Here is a 20901-nt window from a genome sequence, read left to right on the forward strand (position 1 = left end):
GTGATTTTCTGTTTTATACATAGAACTGTAGAAATGCGCAGTTTAATTAAAGATTTTATGGTACTCATTGAAAAAGACAATATTATATAGTGTGAAGCACATTGGGTGTCCTGTATTTTACAATCTGCCAGTTTAATCACCGCAGAATTAGAAAGTTCAGGTAAAAGAGGGCATCTTACAATAATTACTATAACTAGTAATTAATCAACTTCATGTGCTATGTTTTTTTTTTGTCTCCCTGATTGTGTGTAACACAGGTTAACTCATTTTTGCCTGAAGGGTGACCACTTGAAGAAACTTCTTGAGATCCTGCAGCAGGGTCCCCAGCTTTCAGATCTTGAGTATGAGCCACACAAACATTTAGACACACAGTCTTAGAATCATAACCACACACCCATGGAGCCATGGATAGTCCAGTGTTTTCTTCCTGAGCTTTTATCCAGTAAGGATGCTCAGCTCTGCTTTTCTTTCATCACAGTTTGTCAAGTAACCAGCTGGAAGATGAAGACGTGGGCTCTTTTGTGCATTCCCTACCAAGGCTAAAAATCAGCACCTATGTCAAGTAAGACTTTAAACATATTAAGTTCTATATTAAATATAGAGCAGAAGAGTAAAAAATACTTAAATGTACACGCACCACCGACTTTATTAGTTAACCTGTTTAAATGCTTGTTGACACAAATATCTAATCAGTCAGTGACATGACAGCAACATGTATTTAGGCATGTATATAAGGTGAAGATGCCCTAATGCAGTTCAAAGTGAACATCTGAATGGGTTAATAAAAAAGGTGATTTAAGTGATTCTGAACATGGCTAGGTGTACCTAATATATTGTCTGCTGAATATATAATAAATTAAACCTCAGGTAGACTGAGAGTATGAAGCTACAATATTTAGAAATGATGTGTATTGTAGTTAATGAGTAAAATATAGACTAATTCTTTTCTGAATCTTCATGTGCAGTCTCAGTAACAACAGACTGACCCAGCAGGGGCTGCTGGCTGTGGCCAGCACATTGTGTACCTGTGCTAATGTCTCTGGTGTGGAAGTGAGGTAAGTCTGCACAAAGGAAAGAAGTTAATGGAATTCTTCTAAGTAATCTATAATGAAATATTTGTCCATGTCTCTCTCTTTGTCCATGGACTCTACTTTCTGATGTCTGCTGGTAGCTTAGGAGAAGAAGAGCGATGCCTCATCTGGTTCAGACAAAATGAAACTCGGGAAAAAACTCTGAGGTAGGAGTTCCATCCAAAATTTCAAAACACTGACTCTGATCCTGAAACGGTGCCCGTATTAAATGGTCTGCATTTGTATAGCACTTTTCTAGTCCATAGGACCCCAAAGCACTTCACACTACATTCAGTCATTCACCCATTCACACACACATTCACACACTGGCGATAGCAAGCTACATCGTAGCCACAGCTGCCCTGGGGCGCACTGACAGAGGCGAGGCTGCCGGACACAGGCGCCACCGGGCCCTCTGACCACCACCAGTAGGCAAACATGGGGTTAGTATCTTGCCCAAAGATATTTGGCATGCAGCCAGGAAGCAGCCTGGGATCGAACCACCGACCTTCTGATTAGTGGCTGACCTGCTCTGCCACCTGAGCTACAACCACTGAGTCACTTTGATGAGGTGAGCACAGTGACTTGAGTAAAAACACAGAATTCACACCTACTGGTTTTTTGCTGTATACAGCAAAAAAGAAACCAGTAAAAATTTTAAACATTTTCATTTCAGATAAAGTAAAAAAAAAAAAATGAGCTGATGAACTCATTAAAGTTTAGTGCTAAAGCACAATAGCCCTAAGTGGTGAAAGTCACCACTTAGGGCAACGTAGACAGGAAATTTGAAGAGTGTTAAAATGTTGAGAGGAGGCGTGAACTAATGCAGACGTGCAGAGCTCCATGCAGCACTAGTGTGCAGACAGAAAAGAACAAAAGGAAACTTACATGTGGTCTGATTGTATAAGTCAACAGCTGATGTATTCAAAGTAACAAAGTGTCATTGTGAAAAAAAAACAGACTCTCTCTCCTTTGGCTTTGTAATTTTTCCTGCGTGAGCAGCACAGGAAACATCTCACCGGTATGCACAGATATGTGAACTCTCTCTACATCTGAAGGTTCATGCACTGAGTCGGTAAACTGACTGACTGCATCAGCAAAGATGAACGGCTGAAAACTTCTAAATCCAGCTTGCACACTGTGGGCGACAAGGAACTGACTTTGCATGTCAGAAGTAGAGCTGAGCATAGCAGTGAACCTTAGAATGTGGTTGTAAATATTCGAAGACATAATTAGTTTCTGGTGTCTGATCGATTTTAGCAGCTCTGAAAGTACCTTCCTTAACTCTAGCACTCACAGTAACAAGGGTTCAGCGTCCTCCAGCTCTCAATAAACGTCCAGTATATAATACTATTACAATGTAATTTGGGGGCTTAGTAGAGGTTAAGGCCTTTTAAAGATTTTAGTACATTTTGGATTTGGCACTAACTTTGCAAAAATCTAAATTTCTTTATGCTTTTTTTTTGCCTTCTCTGCTTTATTTCTCCATCAGAATCAGGGAAGGTAGTTTGAAGCATGAACATCTGATCCGATTAGCAGAGATTGTGTCCAGTTGTCCCCATCTGGCCAAAGTGGAGTAAGTATCCCTCAATCTTAAGACAAATTTTTGGGTTTCATCAGATAAAAACAATGGCCTCTTTTTAATTAGTTATTACACTTAATAAAACTGGTTCATAAACTGACTTCTTGTAAAATATGGAAAGATCACAACAAGGCCATATTTCTTTGTTAACATTTTAGATTTGAAACTACCAGCAAGAAATTGCCTGATTAATGATCAAGTCACTGACCTCACAGCCCATTGCTCATTCAGTGGTGCTAGTTTCAGATATTGTGCAAATGTACTGTTTATAAGGTTGGAAAAACCTGCAGTCAGCTAAGATTGAAGAAGTCACTTGGATGAGTGACGAAACGTTTCTCCCACTTAAAACGCTAAGATGAACCTTTTTGGGATTTTCTTACCAGGATGATTGAGCATGCATTAAGACAGCAAGGAACTGATTAGAAATGCATCTATTATTTATTAAAAGTCTCTTTATGCTAAGAGTCTCAGGGTATTCAGGGTTTAACCTTCCTTTCTGGCCTCCATTATCTAACCATGATCAGAAAGTACATAGTGATATGTCTGTGGTTCATCTGCAGATTAAACCACAGCTTACTGGAGCAGACTGAACATTTCCTACAGCTGCTGAGCTTCAGTCAAAGTGGATGTGTTTTCAGGTGAGACAAAAGAATCTTTACTATTATCTCTTCTGTCAATGTTTTCAGGCTTTTTTCAAACTACAACTTATCCAAATCAGTCATGGCTGTTCAGTGAACGGCTGTTAAAGCATTGAATTATAATGAGTGTATTACACGTGCTTTTCTACTCAGTATTGAGGAGCGTTGGATCAGCGCTGAGAAAGCGGTTGGATTAATGCTCCACTGTTTGCAACTCAATAGCAATATTCAAACTGTCAGGTAAGATATGCATATAGATGCAAATGAACACAGATGTCAGGAAATGCTCCTTTTAAACAAATCAAACATATTGTAACATTCCCCAAATAAAGATACAGTATGTGTGTCAAAGCTGTGAACTATATTCATTTTCCAGGATTCATCAAAACACACTCCACCTGACCAGTTCCACTGGACTGACGACAGATAGGTAATGATTATTGTTTAATGATTGTTATATAGACAGCAGCTGTACTCTTCGGGAGTTTATTGATTAAAGTGTAAATATAAAATAACAGTTATTTTGAATTTAATGTTTCTAGAAATCAAATGATTCCGATTTTTGATTTGTGTCTTTTGCTTGTTTGTTTGCAGTGATCTCTCTGGAAATGCAGCTCAATCGAGTGCCATAAAGAAAATTGGGTGCTTTTTTATTTTATACATTATATTTTACATTTTCATGATACCTGCAAGGAATGCACACTTTGATTACAGCCTCCACGCACTGCTATATTACTCAGTGTATATGCTATATATTTAGCTTTCCTTGCAGGAAAAAAGAAAAAGCCCACTGTTGTAAAGGTTGTTCTTTTTTTCTAGTAAATTGTATTAATTTACACCACACTCTGGCTGAATTCCTTTGAAAGTAAAGACAGTATAAAGGAAAAACGAATTCCTCTTATCTCTCTGCTTTAGCCTTGTGGACTGTGCAGTAAATGTGTATCAGCTTGCAGCCATAGAGAGCGTCATCCTCAGTTGTCCATTTCTGACAGAACTGGAGTAAGTAGTCACATTTCAGTATTTAACATTGGCATGTGCTCTGTAGTACTCAAGGGAAATAAATTAGTAAAAAAAAAAATGTTTGTTCCCATTCAGGTTTTCCCACAACAGCCTCGGTGTAGAGGGAGCTGAGTTTCTCTGTTCTGTTCTTCCCCGGTTGCCCAATCTCACTTCACTCAGGTCAGAACCTTTTCAAATTTGACCAACCTGACTTTTAAAGATCTCCTATAACAACTATTTTCTCTGTCATCCACAATATTGCTTCCAAAGAGAGTGATGTGACTGTGCTCGAGACATTGTCACAGGTCTTCCTGCAGCCTAACACAATTCAGCACTTAAAGTGAGCAACACATTTTAGAACTTGTCCGAAGCATTTTTAGAACATTCATTTTCAATTCCCCTATTGATTCATTCATTTAGCAACACTCTTCCACTGGACATTACAAATACCTACATGGCCAATGCTCCATTCAGGTTATCTGGGAAATTAGAGCATTCATAAAAATAATAATGATAATAATATAAAAAAGCAGCTGTGGATTGCATGATTCCAAAACCTTGAAAAGGTGGCCATATCTCAGATTGTCATAACTGCTGTTAGGATTTTATAATGTTCCCAATTTAAGGAGGAATTATAACACTTTCCTCTGTTTCCCTTTGTTCGGTCACCATCAGTACTGCTAATGACTGCTCCACAGCGCTACCTATAGTGCTGTGCAAAAGTAATGAGCCACCCTTTATTTCTTTGTAATATGTTTCCAGCAAACCAGATTTTCTTGTACCTGAACGTTTTTGTAGGAGTGTTTTTTATTCAGCCATTTAACACTGACTCATGGATTGTTCAAACGCAGAAAAGACACTCAAGTTGAACCAGTGCTGTGCCTACACATAAAACTTGGCAAAGAACTATTTTCATTACTAGCAGCCTGGAGCATAATTTGTTCTCATTTAGTTGATAAATGTCAAAGCTAGCACAGTTTCAAAGGCATAAAACAGTATTTTTCACCAATACAGTAGTTCCCAACGAGCTTTTAGTCAGAAACTTGGTATATGTATTTAACAAGTGTAGTGAAGACGTGGAGGAAGAAGTGACAGGCTCATAAAAAACCCAAATATATAAGCCATTCTTGGTGAGCAGTGTTGGTCAAGTTACTTGAAAAAAGTAATCAGTAACTAATTGCTGATTACTTCCCCCAAAAAGTAATCCCGTTACTTTACTGATTACTTATTTTTAAAAGTAATTAATTACTTAGTTACTTAGTTACTTTTTAAAAACACGATTTACAACCTGAAGAGGTGATAAAGCGATAGATCTTTCAGCCCAATTCTACCTTTTCTGCATAACCTATCATACAAAATGTAATCAAATGGAAAAGTCTCTCTTTTTTTAACTTGTATTATCAGTTTTAATCTTTTAACTTTATGCATCAAGCAAAAATTTAATTATATGCAACATTCTCTGACTTGAATAAATTAGTTTAACATTTAAACCTATTTTCTGCACATTCCAGCACATAAAATAAAATATTTTTTGTGTTTACACTCACTCTTTCAAATAGATGCAAGTAAAACACAGCAGAAAATAAATAAAGTTACAAGTAACGCGTTACTGCCCATCTCTGTTGGTGAGGCCCAGAATAAAGGCCCAGTATGATAAATAAACACCTTTCCCTTCACACCCCCTGGTGAACTGTTTTCATGATCTTCTGTGGACAGGTGGATCCAATGTAGAGCCTCACTGCTCAAAGTAATGTAAAGTAATTAAAAGTGATGCAGTAAATTACTTAATTTCTCACCAAAGGAAGGATTTGTTACAATATTCGTTACATTACTTTCATGTTACTCTGTATAATGATCTAAATGCATTGTCACCAGTGTTGGGCAAGTTACTTTGAAAAAGTAATTAATTATAGTTACTAGTTACTTCTTCAAAAAAGTTAGTAACTAAGTTACAAGATTCTAAAAGTAATTAACTACTTGAAAAGTAACTATTGCATTACTTTAAAAAAAAATGTTTATCCCTCTGGGGTCCAGGGTAGAATTGGCCATTTTAACTACCTTTGATGTTTCCTCCATATTTCACCTTTAAAAACTATTTACTTTGCCTTGTTTGGTATCATCCTTTTCAGCACAACCTCACGTGTCTGAATTTACAGTTATGTTTTCATTTTGACATACTGTGTTAACACAATTGAGCTAAAATCAAACAAAAAACATCAAATCAGAGTAGAAAAAGTGATATTTTTTACTGTAACAACCACAAACATGTTTAATGAAACATATTTCATAACTTTAAATGCAAAAATAAATTGTCAATCTTAAAATCCTATCCTAAAGTTTTGCAAACAACAAAGTTATTTGCAGCCATTTACATTTTACCCTTTTTTTAATAACCATTTCAAACTATTTACAGAACAATCAGCTGTTCTGCATTCAATAAGATGTCACACAAATTATTTGTGCCACTCCAAATATTTCTGTCCACTATGAAGGAGAACATCACAGCCTGATACCTGCAGGTCTGACAGCAGCAGGTGTATCACTCCTCCTGTTTTCATTCAGCAGTCACCTCATTGTTCTGACACACAACACAAAACTATCCACACCACTACACTAACTACACAAGACAACACATGAACTACACGCTCCAAACATGCTAAACGTCGCAAATTTCTCACATCTCAAAACTCGCTCTCTCTCTTTTTCTGCTGTCTCTCTCTCTCTCTCTCCCTCTCGCCGTCACTCCTAAAACTTCCCCCTCTTCCTAAACAACCACATGTCATGTTGCCATATCATTTTTTGATCGGTCAACATGGTACATTTTTCCACCAACACGAACAGGCTGTTTTTTGTTTTAATTTTTTTGCTCATAAGCAGAGAGTGCTCGCTGCGCTGTCCTTAGACAGTAAACGTGACGAAACTATTGAGGAAAAAACAGGCGTATATATTGTTTATCATGACTCTGGTTTTACGTGGCCCATCAACACAATTTAAAAACTGGTATATATCACCTTGTTGCTTTGTCATCTTTAAGTGGTCATGTGATTGGCTTACCACGACTACTTTATTCTTCCTCAGTCAAACAGCAGCACTCATGCGATTGTTTTGCCCCCTTAGCTCCAGGTGTTGTGCCAAAAAGTGATCGTCTACCAGCTGATTGTAGCACAAACACAAGAAAAATAAAGGCTTGTTAGATGTTTTTTGTTTTTTTCCTTTTTGTCTGTCTGGCCTATTGAGCCTTTGTAATGCAAGTAGCAACATAAGTAAATGTAATGTAATACTAAATTTAGTAATATAGTAGTAATATATTACTGAAAAATGTAATGTGATTACAGTAAGAGTTACTTCAGAATGTGTTACACCGAGCACTGGGGGGCTCTAACCATCCTCTGTTTCTTCCAGTCTGTCGGGTCATCAGATTAGTGAGACGGCAGCTCAGAATATGACCAGGTTTCTGCCCTGTCTACGATCACTTAAGTAAGCATTTATGATATATAAGATGAGTGTGGATGTACATGACTGTGTGAAAAATAATGTCTAGAATATGAACTTATATTTAGGCTGCTGTAAAATGTTACACACAGTGAATAAACATTTGTTCACAATGGAACTTTTCTGCTGTAGTCTTTCCCACTGTGTTTTGCCTGGAGGACTGCAGCTCATTGAAGCACTGGGACAGTGTGTTATTCTTGAAGACCTTTGGTAAGGCATGCACACACACACAGATACAACAATACAGCTGTTTTTTCTGTTGGATAAAATAAAGAAGCTGTTAAAAAATGTCCGTTTTTTTCTGTGTTTTCTGTGCACCCTAAGTTTGGATTCTGTGGCACTGAATGAGGAGAGCAGGATGTGTCTGGCACGAGCTCTAAAACATATCAACTCTATTCGCCGTCTCAGGTAAGAAACACTCTCTGTTTCTTTGCAGTAGTCAGAATCCAAGAGCTAAAGTAAATCTTGGTTTGTTCTTTACCACATAGTCTTCAGGATTTATTGAACAGAGATCAAAACTCTTCCAGGCAGACATCTTTGCTGTTTTCACCACAGTGCACTTCACTCTGCATTTACACTATAATGCACATGATGCTTTTTGTTGGCCAATGTTGGTGCTGTTTGTCATACCAGCATGTCATCAGGCTCTTATGAACCTCGTAATTAATTAGTAGGATCTGATCCTACTAATCCCCCCACCGCAGGGACAAATTTGTCCCTTATCGTTCCCAGTTCTCTCATAGCGCTAAGCTGTAAAATGTAGCTGGCAAGGTGCCTGGTCAGCATATGTCAAAGCCTTTTATGCATTTCTAACATACAGATCATATTCCCATGGCTATAAATCCTCATCAAAATACACATCTACCTAACATAACTAATACATTTTGTGTGTGTGTACCAGGCTGAATGAGATTGTCACAGCAATGGACAATCTCAGCGTTCTGGATCTCCTGGCTGCCACGAAGGGACACGCACATTTAGAGCAGATAGAGTGAGTCTTTCATTCATACCTAGCGCTCACTGGACATTACCATTCACCTTCTGTCAGTCTGTCATTAAAAAAAGAAGAAGCTTGGCTTTAAGAATGTTGGATTTGCTCTTTCTCAGGTTGGGGGGCTGGAGGATGGCTTGCAGAGGAATAGAAGAGCTGAACAGGCTCATTCCGAACTGGAAAGAGCTCAGGAAGATAAAGTATGTACACAGGGGGTGGAAAACATAGAAAGTTTGTATTTTACTGATCTCCAAAACCCTTTAGCTGCATTTCCAACATGTTTTCTCCAGGATATGTTCACCTTCACCCCAAGAGAAATAGTAATATTTTTATTAATGCTTTAAAATACTTTGTTTATGTCACATGACCAATCTTCTGTAGATTATACTCATGCCGAGTTCCATTTATCCTGTCATATACAACATGAGTGTGAAGTAGTTTCTTTGCCTTTTTTGTAAACAATCCAATAATAAAAATATTAGTACATGCTGGGCCATAAATCAGAACCACAGGTTGAGACGTGCAAGTCATTCAGAATGTTACAGCAATTTTATCGTTCCTTTATGGGGACCAACTGTTTGCACTATGCAGCAGGTTCGTCCTTCCAAGTGTGTTTGACTGACAGCCACAAAATGTCTACAGGCTCAAGATGTTTTTCATATTACCGTCCCTTATGCTTATATGCTTATTTTTTTTAAAGAGAATGGTCTTTTTATGCTTATACTTCATATTTACATATCCAGCTCCGGTTTGAACCCCTGAAGTACTCATTTAAATGTGCACAAGTTAAACTCTTTGGCTTGAATGAAAGCTTCCCAAAATTTGATGAAGAAATTTGCAACTTTGTTGCCTCCACTGGGCTCACTGTCTCTACTTCCTTCCACTTTTATTTGTAGATCCCAATGAATAATTGTTGTGGCAGGCAGTAAACCTATACACATCAAGTAAACTGAAGGAATTCTGAATCTGAGGTTGCATAGCCAGAAACAATGACCCAGATTAAATTCAATCCAAAGTTCTTCCAGTAACTAATGCAATCTATGCCATAAGGACAAAAGTACTGGGCCAAATCTCGTAATCTTTGAATTCAGGTGTTTTCAGTCCATTTGCCACACATCAAATCAATCAATCAAATCAAGCACCCAACCATGCAGTATGTCTTTGCAAACAGTTGTGAAAGAACAAGTCAAGTCAGCTTGTGAAATTTCTTTGGTCCTAAATATTCCGTGATCAGTTGTAAATGATATTATTGCAAAGTTGAAGCGTTTAAGTAGTTTATGGCACAGTTTCAAAAGGGTTTCCAGTTACCTATAGAGAAGATTTAATTGAGCTATATCAATCCACTGTAATGTGTAGGGTGTCTATTATCCATATAATTTAAAAGTAAAGTTTGAGTTAGGTTTGGCGCCATCAAGTGGAATAATCAAAAAAACAAACTATTGACAGAACACTTTACATGGTCCATTAACAGTTATTAAAAATGAGTAAATTTGCTTTTCTTGCTGTGTGTGTTTATCCTCCAGGCTGTCAAAGAACCTTATCAGTGACCAATCAGGAGAGAAGCTGCTTGAGGCTTTGAAAGCCTGCAGCCACCTGGAGGAGCTCTGGTGAGAATGCGTTTCATTCCTGTAAATGTGCTTTTGGCATTTGATTGCAACACTGTGCAAGAGTTTGCATGTGCATGCATTTGGCTAAAGAAGTGCACAAAATAAGCCCTCAAAACTTTTGAGTGAACATTTTAATCTTCAAAATTGTTTATTTTCCTTGGAAAAGCTGAGTTTTATATATTTGGCTATATCATTAATTGGCATTTAACTCAAGCAACTCAAAGATTGTTTTAAAATGTACATATTTATATGTCTTTTTGTGCACTCTTCCAGTCTGTCCGATAACAAACTGGGAATCCTCACTGCTGCCAGGATGGCCCTCATTTTCCCATCACTGACACACCTCAGTGTGTTAGAGTAAGTCTCACACAGTGTTACATGTTCTTATTGATATGTGTTTCTCCCCTCACTTATTCAGCCTTTTTGTTCTTCTGTATTTCTGTGTCATTTATAGCATTTCGCTCAACCACATTGACCATGAAGGCTCCAATAGCCTTTCCAAAGCCATAATGTGCATGAAGAACCTCAAAAAGATTAAGTAAGACTCATTTGCTTTGATTATTTTCAGAATCACAGCTCACACAGATGACTACACTTACTGATTGTTTTTTGTCTTTTGCACAATAATTCAGCCTGACCTCTGTTGGGACTTCAGAGCTGCGTCCTGTTGTAGCCAGTCTGGCTCACTGTCCCCTCATACAGGAAGTTGGGTAAGATAAAGCAAAGTGATCAAACATTTAATAATCTGGTGCTGTTCTGTGTTCTACTCATGGACATGTCAGTTCTATAAGAGTTGGCACACACTGTATGTAATGATTTGTCAATCTTGTAAACTCATGTTTTATTCACAATAGAAAACACATCAAAGGTTTTAACTGAAATGTAGCATTTAAGAAAAATATTAGCTCCTTTTAAAGTTACTATGATCACATATGGCTTCTTCTTTACATGCACTAACTTGCACTTGTAGATGAATCACAAACAGTGATTTCTGGAAGTATTCCTGAGGGAGTTCTGTGAGAGAAGCATGCCTGTTTTTAATGCATTTCCATCCGAGGGAACAAAGATCACAGGCATCCAATACTGATGTTTGACCTTGTCCCTTGCACACAGGGATTTCTCTAAATCTACTCAATCTTTCTGATGATGTCATGCACTGTATGAGAAGATATTCAGGGTTTTTTTTATTGCAGATTGTTCAGCCTCTGTCCATCACTGCTTCTTTTTATACCCCACTATGTGACCAACCCATTGCATTTTAACCTAATTATTTGCTAAATGGTCTCCACATGTTTCTTTATAATGCCACTTTCTTTTCCACCCTTTTGTTGCCCTTGTCCCAGCTGAGACACTGTGAACCCATCAAATACAAAATGAGTAAATATTTTTCTCAGTTTAAACACTGGATGTTTTCTATTGCCGCTTATGAACAGAATATGGATTGAACTCTGCAGATTATTTCATTCTGTTTTTGCCTAAATTTTACACAGCACCACACGTTTTAAGGAATTGATTATTTAATTATTTAAGGTATTGTTGTACATAACACTCTAGTTTTTAATTAAAAGTAATTTATGATATTCGCATCTTAGGATAACATTTTTGCGTGATGCTTCAGCTTCTGTTCATCAAACCTCTCTCTCTCTATGTCTTGGTGTCTGTCTAGTCTGGGTTGGAATAACTGTCGTGATGAAGTGGCACTGGAAGTGGCCAGGGTTTTGCCTTTCTGTCATACGCTGACTCAGATAGAGTGAGTAAAACACACACATAAAGACCCGCAACTGCAAGAGTTTTGCTTTTTTCATTCCACTTTTCATTTAGGCTTTCTTATATTTATAAAACCAATAAGGAAAACAACTCTTGTCTCAGTACATGAGAGATTAAGTGTTTATTTCTCACAGTCTCGAGTGCAACAGCTTGAGTGTTTCTGGAGCGGAGGCCCTGCTTAAGGCCTTAAGGTTCTGCCCTGCTCTGCAACTCATCAGGTAAACTTCCTGCACTGCTAGACCTGCATTATCCAAGGAAACCTTATTAATTTCTAATGTTGTGGTAATGTTCTGGCCTTTATAAGTTATTGAACTTGGTTTCAGACTCTGGAAGAACAAAATCTCTGACGGTGATGTCCATAGGCTCGGTCTAAGGGACAGAAGGATGAATTTCTCTTCCACCTGATATGATCTGCACTGCTTGACAGTTGAGAAGCACAATTCCAGTTCATCAGCACCAGTGCAGACGAACAGTCCAGTACTTTTTCTGCCAACACTGACTTAAAAATCTGTGAGAATTTTATTTTTTATTTTTTTTTGCTTGAAGTGTTTTGGGGTTTTTTTTCTAAGTGCTGCTCTATTGAAACACGGCTGTACAGTTGAAATAAGTTTGTTAGAACAAGAAGAAATAATGTATTTTTGAAACTATTTAAATCCCTGACTTTGCACTGATTGGCCTTTGGTTTCACAAAGCAGGAGACGGGTGGAAGCCACTGAAACCTTTTTTTCAAAAGCTGCTGTCAGATTAACAGGGGAGCACACAAAGAGGTTTATGGACACAAATTGGGAGAGGTGGCACGCTCAGCTGATCAGTAGAACACCACACTAGATTTTGAACAAAAAGTGTTTTCTTCAAAGCCACTGAAATAACACACTTACTTTTGTAATCAGTCGTAATAATCAGCAGTAGAATTAGTTTTTTTTACGGTAGAGGGTATACTGTCATCACCTTCCCAGGCAGGCGAGTAGGTGGGCGAGGACACCCAAGTGAGTGATGCTGAGAGACTGGCCAGCTGCTTCCTGTTTTATCATTGAATTCCTGGGAGAAAGGAAAAACACACACATAAACAAAGCAGGTCCCGCCTGTTCACTTTTAACTAATGTATCAAACTCATGACTAAATTCTTCCCTACTGAATTGAACAGATAATATTTTACTGTTATAACGGGACTACAGTATTTCCCATATGACATGATCATTTCAAACTTGTTACAATAAAATTAGAAAAAATCACAAAGTACATTAAAGATGGCTTTTAAAAAAAGATTACACTAACTTATGTATGCACTTAAAAAAGTGTGAAATCACTAAACCTGTGTTGAGCCCCGCCTTTCAGTAGCACACCACTGAGCTCCCAAACTGCTGTGAAAATAAAGGCCACACTGTGTTATTTTCCTGTGAGGAAATGATGAATATATCTTTGCAGACTCTGATACGAGGAGTCAATTTGCATTGTGGAATGTTTACAATAATTAGAGGCCACATTACTGAAAACACAAGAAATCACAAAGTCACAGTAAAAGAAGAGTTACCTGCTCCTATGGTGACTCTAGGTCGTGGTCTCTATCCAATGTGCGTATTTATTTCTGCTGTTTATCATAGGAGGACACAAGAAATTGTATGTATTTATTGAGCTGTGATTGAATCAGGGTTAAAATTTTTAAAAAGAAACATTTTTATAGGAATGTATTTGCTTTGTGACCAAAAGAAGATACTGTAATTTTTGCAGGTCGCACCAGTTGTATTTCTGACTTTCTAAAGTCATGTTGATGCTTTGATTTCTGAATGTAATGCACCTTATTCCTTTCTCTTTTCCTGTGTGTAATTGTCCGTTTTTTTGTGTTGTTTTGTTTATTTTTCCTTTGATTTTTGGAGCAACACTGGCTCTTACTGAAAGGATTTAAAATTGCTTATTTGTTAAATATAGTTTTTGAAAGGTTTGTGTGCAGGTTGCGCTTGACAGAAAAATTGCAGATACTTTTGATATTCCCTGACTATGAGTTGCATTAAGATGTGACCTGCTAATTAGAAAACTTTAAATTGAGTTTCTATTTTTTGTTATGTCAGCGGTTTTATAAAGTATGATGTTAAATTTAAACAGATCAACAAGACACAAACTCAGCAAAATCTGCTCTAGCAATACATGCCAGTTAAATAAAGTCTAATACAAAAATATGCACCTCAACTATAATATACAACTTAAAAAAATTCTGGTTTGTTCTCAATGTCAACAATTAAAAGTTGATACCTGATTGCTTTATGCTTTGTCTTTACATCGTTTTGGTGTAGATTAGGTCATCTTACGTCCTGCTCATTGTGGAAAGCACAATTTATACCTCTCCTGTTTCCTTGTCAGCGGCACCAGCAGCTGCGTTCGCAGCTGTGGACGTCAGTGAAATGTTATCATTTATGTTCGCTTTCCGCCCTCTTGTGGTTAACAGTGGTACTGCAGAATGGGCTGCATGAGGATTACCAAAACTTGGGTCCTTTTACTTCAGGTGTTTGTGTGTGGATTGAAGCACTCGTGAGTCCTTAAAAAGTTAGACACAAATCATTGTAAACATTTATGAAGGTTAGTTTACGCTTGTGGATCATATCGTACGCATTTGCAACCCTTTGGAGGCAAATTTCTCTCCGTAGAAGATGGATTTGCTTTGCTTGCTATTCTTGCACAATGTTCATATGAAATTATCAGAAAAATGTTGTGTATACCCCAGGATCAACGAGACTCTGAAACTGTGGGCGTGCTTACACGCAGCACATAAAAACATGCAAATGTGACTAAAGATGTCAAGTTTTACAAGGGTAATTTACATTTTATTGAAATTCAACTAAATAACAATGGAAACTACAATAAGACTGAATACATAACACATAAAATACTGCGCATGCAGATGTACATGCTTTGGCTTTGCTGCGTTTAGCAGAAGCAAAAAATACTTTCAAAATAATGCTTTAAAGTGCTGATTCTTTCGTGCTTTTGAGTACTGTAAATAGCCTTATTTTACATCTAATGTGGCTGTAGTGTTAAAAGAAAGTTAACAAACTTGGGGCCTGGTGTCTGTACTATTCACAAGGAAGAAGATTAAAGTCATGTTTTAGAGATAAACTAAGTACTTAGTAAATTAAAAAAAAATCAAAATAATAAATGTTTTAAATGTGGAATAAATGCATTCCCCGTATTAACTAGGGTATAAAAACATGCATCTTTTCCCTGTTCTGTAATTTTATGGAAAACATAGACACTGATCGCTCATGAATGACTAACCGGAAGTAGTTTTTTCTGCTTGACTCTTCCGCTTTTGTTTTGGGAGTGGGTTTGTCGTACTTCCGCTGTGAGGCCACCACTGTTGGCTTTATTAAACTCCGTCCTTCAGTGGCCGGGCGCAGAGAGCACAGTCCAGGCTACGAGGATGGTTTGTGTTCACACACTGTTGCGCCTTCCAGGATACTCCGGTTAAAAAAAAAAATTAATAATAAAAAAAATGTTAACCTCAGCTTTCACTCCTTTATAGGAAAATTGGCTCTGCTTTTCCTCTCTCTTTACTGTGCGCAGCACTTAAAGATTTTTTTAAGTGAAAAGCGGCGGAGAAGTTGTTCGTCATTTACCGAGGTGAGTCGGTTTCACATTTTCCTGTTGGGTTTACATTAGAAGAAGAGATCTGACAGCAGCTCCCGAGTCAAAGGGGAACCGGGGAGCTTCTAAGACGCAAAAATAACCCTTGCAGCCAAAATGTACAGTCGGTGTGCTTCTCTTGGAGGTTAATTACGGAAGGATGTGGGGAAGATGTCATGTTTTGACGAGCACCTTTCATGTAGGACCAAAAAAATATCACAGGAAATATGGTACAGAATAGACAGGTGTTGTGTTTGTGTGTGTGAAAGAGAGTTTTAATGGTCAAGTTGGCACATCTCTCTCCTTCATTCAGATCTGGAGTCTACTCTTCACTGATGTTGGCCACTTTGGCACCAATATGGCTCACCGGTCTTGTAATTACACTTAAAGCGTGCTGATCCTTCCGCTAGTATTAACAAGTTGGCATCTGCTTCCATGCTTTTTCCGCCTCAGTCAGTCACTTTAAGCTGCCTGCCCATCCTGCAGGTGTGAGCAGGTGTGAAGCTTTTTGGCACGGTCAGTACAGTCAGAGGCCTGCACCTGGACCTGGATTTTGTTTGTGTTTTCTTTCTACAGTGCACTCATACACAAAGTGCATCATGTAGCCAAAAATGATGCAATAGCAGCTCTAGGTCTTTTAGAGCCACAGTACAAGAAACATGCAGTTTTGTGAGGTTCAGTTGCTTTTAGAAAACATTCATCCTGCTCACCCCCCCCCCCCCCCCCCCCCCCCCCCCCCCATGTCTCAAATATTGCGGACCTATCCTGAATCCAGTTAAAGTGCAGCACAGTTCACTTGAGCAATATACTGCACACCTTTTAAAGCTGCTCTGGTGCATTGTAGCATACTTCATGAAGCCATGTTTTCTTTGATAATGCTATTTGGCAATCTGTGATGTCTTTTTATTCTTAATCATTCAGACTTCTATATAAGGGATAGAGCAGGTGTCAGCTTAAAGCTGGATTTATCCCACTCTCTGCTCCTTCTCTCACTGGAGTTGTTAATAGCATCTATAAATACAGGAGACTGCCACTGAGACCATAAACAAGGAGCGAGTGAGTAAAAGTAGTTGAGCCAGTCAAAACACGCACCTATGAATGATAAAGCGAGTGAATGAAAATGTTGCACTGGTATTTTCAGTGCATCACCACTACCAGTTTGACATCACAGTGGAGCTGAGCGGGAGGAGCACGCTGCTTATGACACATTAGTATCTTAGCAACAGACAGCATCCTTTTAGCATGCCGCTGTGAGAACAAAACCACTGATCTGGACACGGGTGCGGTGCTGTTTGTATTGTCCTTAAAGCCACCTGGGAATTATTTCAAATGCAATACCACTGAGAATATATTCACAACATTTTTTACTAAAATCAGCAATTGTTTCAAGATGTGTGTGTGTGTGTGTGTGTGTGTGTGTGTGTGTGTGTGTGTGTGTGTGTGTGTGTGTGTGTGTGTGTATTCCCTCTTTCTGTTTTTTCCGTTCCTAGCCTGAGGCTTCTTTAGTTTAGAGGTAATGGCTTTGATCTGGGCTCAGGGCAGCGTGTGTGTGTGTGTGTGTGTGTCTTTGCAGTGCTTAATCCTGGGTATCATTGGGTTTATCACAGGGTAACTATGACTCTCATAATGCCCCCAGTGGATTTTTTTTTACACCAGTGTTGTTTTATTTGTACTCATTGGGTATTTTTAGCCAAACAGAACCATTTGTGTGATTAAGCCGAATTCTCAAGGTGATCTGATGTAATGGGGATTTACTAATTCTGTTATCTGGGTAAACTTCCACTCATTTCGTTAGATATCACATATGTCAAACAACTTAAAAAAACAAACAAACTGTGACATTAAAATGTTACTTCCATTCGACAAATGTCAAACACTGATTTCTGTAATTGTGCTCTCTGCGTGGCAACAGATACAGACACCCAGGGTGTTGGGAGCATCTCGTGTTCTCTCCTCAGCGGTGTCTCCAGTAATTTAGGATTTGGTTGGATACAGCGTAAGATGAGCACATGCACAGGCTTGTCTGTTAGAGTTACGTCAAGGAAACTGCGGTTTATCCTGGACACCAGCCATCTGTGTGTATGTAACAGCAACCTACAGTTTTACATTTACATTACATGAGAGTAGCACATTTATTTACTCACTCTTCGTGGCACTGGCAGACACTTTTGAGCTGATGGTGACCATAGGTTATGAATAATATTGATATTGGCTGTTTATCTTTTTTTCATGACAGCCTAACAGGAAAATCTCTGCACATCTGTTTCTGTCATTTTAAGCCTCGGTAATGTTTCAGCCAGTTTCTGTACCTGCACTCTGTTTTAGTTTGGTCTAATTAATTGTCCATTTACTGAGCAGCCATTTTGGCTCAGGGTAAACACAGGTGTAATTAATAACTCTAATTATGGCTCTGTTCCATTTGGATGAGGTGCTGGCATTGTGTATGCTCACTGACAAGAATGGCATCAACATGCTAAATAGAACAGGACCATAACTTAGTTTTATCAGATATACCTGTGTTCACCGGTGTTAAGCTCATAAACACATGTTTTATTCACAGTTGCATGTAGAAAACATCAAATGTTTAAACTGAGAAAATGTGTCATTTTAAGATGACTTTGAATTGGATGACAGCAACACATTTTAAAAAAACAAAAGGCCGTTAAAGTAAGTGGCACTAAAAAGAAACAGCTGGAGGAACATTTTCTGACTAATTGGGTTAAGTGGCAACAGGTCAGTAAGATGATGGGGTATAAAAAGAACAAGTAACGATGGGACAAGGTTCAACAATCTGCAAAAAACTATCTTCACAAATTGTGGAACAATTTTCAGCATTTTTCAGAATCAATATAAAACTACAAAGACTTTGAATATCTCCTCACCTACAGTACATAATATCATCAAAAGAGAATCTAGAGAAATCTCTGTGCACAAGTCTGGAAAACATTATTTAATGCCTGTAATCCTCTGGTACTGCATTTACAGTGGGGCAAAAAAGTATTTAGTCAGCCACCGATTGTGCAAGTTCCCCCACTTAAAATGATGACAGAGGTCAGTAATTTGCACCAGAGGTACACTTCAACTGTGAGAGACAGAATGTGAAAAAAAAATCCATGAATTCACATGGTAGGATTTGTAAAGAATTTATTCGTAAATTAGGGTGGAAAATAAGTATTTGGTCACCTCAAACAAGGAAAATCTCTGGCTCTCACAGACCTGTAACGTCTTCTGTAAGAAGCTTTTCTGTCCCCCACTCGTTACCTGTATGAATGGCACCTGTTTGAACTCATCATCTGTATAAAAGACACCTGTCCACAGCCTCAAACAGTCAGACTCCAAACTCCGCCATGGCCAAGACCAAAGAGCTTTCGAAGGACACCAGGAAAAGTATTGTAGACCTGCACCAGACTGGGAAGAGTGAATCTACAATAGGCAAGCAGCTTGGTGTGAAAAAATCAACTGTAGGAGCAATCATCAGAAAATGGAAGACATACAAGACCACTGATAATCTCCCTCGATCTGGGGCTCCACGCAAGATCTCATCCCGTGGGGTCAAAATGATCATGAGAACGGTGAGCAAAGATCCCAGAACCACACGGGGGGACCTGGTGAATGACCTGCAGAGAGCTGGGACCAAAGTAACAAAGGTCACCATCAGTAACACACTACAACGGCAGGGAATCAAATCCCGCAGTGCCAGACGTGTTCCGCTGCTGAAGCCAGTGCATGTCCAGGCCCGTCTGAAGTTTGCCAGAGAGCACATGGATGATACAGCAGAGGATTGGGAGAATGTCATGTGGTCAGATGAAACCAAAGTAGAACTTTTTGGTATAAACTCAACTCGTCGTGTTTGGAGGAAGAAGAATACTGAGTTGCATCCCAAGAACACCATACCTACTGTGAAGCATGGGGGTGGAAACATCATGCTATGGGGCTGTTTTTCTGCCAAGGGGACAGGACGACTGATCCGTGTTAAGGACAGAATGAATGGGGCCATGTATCGTGAGATTTTGAGCCAAAACCTCCTTCCATCAGTGAGAACTTTGAAGATGAAACGAGGCTGGGTCTTCCAACATGACAATGATCCAAAACACACCGCCCGGGCAACAAAGGAGTGGCTCCGTAAGAAGCATTTGAAAGTCCTGGAGTGGCCTAGCCAGTCTCCAGACCTCAACCCCATAGAAAATCTGTGGCGGGAGTTGAAAGTCCGTGTTGCTCGGCGACAGCCCCAAAACATCACTGCTCTCGAGAAGATCTGCATGGAGGAATGGGCCAAAATACCAGCTACTGTGTGTGCAAACCTGGTAAAGACCTATAGTAAACGTTTGACCTCTGTTATTGCCAACAAAGGTTATGTTACAAAGTATTGAGTTGTATTTTTGTTATTGACCAAATACTTATTTTCCACCCTGATTTACGAATAAATTCTTTACAAATCCTACCATGTGGATTCATGGATTTTTTTTTTCACATTCTGTCTCTCACAGTTGAAGTGTACCTCTGGTGCAAATTACTGACCTCTGTCATCATTTTAAGTGGGGGAACTTGCACAATTGGTGGCTGACTAAATACTTTTTTGCCCCACTGTAAAGTGGGCACCATTCTGTCATGGAAATCATCTAAAGGGCTCGGGAACACTTCCAGGAATCGCTGCCTGTTAACACAGAAATTCTGTTTGGAAAACATGGACCAAAGAGGAGAGGGATCATCAAGCTTGCACCTTGGACCAACTCGAGTCAAAAGCCTGTATCTTGTATGTTAGGGTGGTGCATTAGTGCCTATGGAGTTAGCAATGTGCCCATGCTGAAAGATGTATACAGGTTTTAGATCAACATATGGCTGCATCCAGTCGACCCCTTTTTCAGGCAAGGCCTTGCATATTTCAGCAAGATAAAGCCCAACCACAGCTACTCCAACAGCACAGTATAAGAGCTCGGGTGTTAAACTGACCTGCCTACAGTCCAGACCATTTAGCTGTTGGAAAAATTTAGTGCAAAGAAAACATACAACAGAGATCCAGTGCTGCTGAGCAGCTAGAATCCTATATCAAACAAAAATGGGATGGCTTGCCTCTCCCAAAAGTCCAGCAGCAGGTCTCCTCAGTTCCCAGACATTTATACACTGTTGTGTTGCTGTCAGC

The 20901-nt window shown here is 38.8% G+C and overlaps 2 protein-coding genes across 5 annotated transcripts in view; both read left to right on the plus strand.

Annotated features, from left to right (window-relative positions):
- Positions 1-14405, plus strand: part of nlrc5 (NLR family, CARD domain containing 5) — a 39209-nt gene extending 24804 nt beyond the window's left edge. For all 4 annotated transcript variants that reach the window (XM_012922857.3, XM_012922858.3, XM_012922859.3 and 1 more), the window contains 23 exons: positions 258-341; positions 479-562; positions 966-1055; positions 1172-1237; positions 2563-2646; positions 3213-3290; positions 3444-3530; positions 3667-3720; positions 3885-3932; positions 4206-4289; positions 4386-4469; positions 7692-7766; positions 7914-7991; positions 8106-8189; positions 8683-8772; positions 8889-8972; positions 10296-10379; positions 10653-10736; positions 10834-10917; positions 11012-11089; positions 12046-12129; positions 12281-12364; positions 12470-14405. In XM_012922857.3, the coding sequence (XP_012778311.3) occupies positions 258-341; positions 479-562; positions 966-1055; positions 1172-1237; positions 2563-2646; positions 3213-3290; positions 3444-3530; positions 3667-3720; positions 3885-3932; positions 4206-4289; positions 4386-4469; positions 7692-7766; positions 7914-7991; positions 8106-8189; positions 8683-8772; positions 8889-8972; positions 10296-10379; positions 10653-10736; positions 10834-10917; positions 11012-11089; positions 12046-12129; positions 12281-12364; positions 12470-12551 (1834 nt within the window). In that variant the 3' untranslated portion in view covers positions 12552-14405. The remainder of the gene's footprint in view (positions 1-257; positions 342-478; positions 563-965; positions 1056-1171; positions 1238-2562; positions 2647-3212; positions 3291-3443; positions 3531-3666; positions 3721-3884; positions 3933-4205; positions 4290-4385; positions 4470-7691; positions 7767-7913; positions 7992-8105; positions 8190-8682; positions 8773-8888; positions 8973-10295; positions 10380-10652; positions 10737-10833; positions 10918-11011; positions 11090-12045; positions 12130-12280; positions 12365-12469) is intronic.
- A 1106-nt stretch (positions 14406-15511) lies between these two features.
- cpne2 (copine II) overlaps positions 15512-20901 on the plus strand; it is a 53676-nt gene continuing 48286 nt past the window's right edge. Inside the window, exon 1 of the mRNA XM_004564594.5 lies at positions 15512-15758. The gene's annotated coding sequence lies outside the window, so the exon portion shown is untranslated. The remainder of the gene's footprint in view (positions 15759-20901) is intronic.

Source organism: Maylandia zebra, linkage group LG7 (assembly GCF_041146795.1).
Source record: "Maylandia zebra isolate NMK-2024a linkage group LG7, Mzebra_GT3a, whole genome shotgun sequence".
NCBI lineage: Eukaryota > Metazoa > Chordata > Actinopteri > Cichliformes > Cichlidae > Maylandia > Maylandia zebra.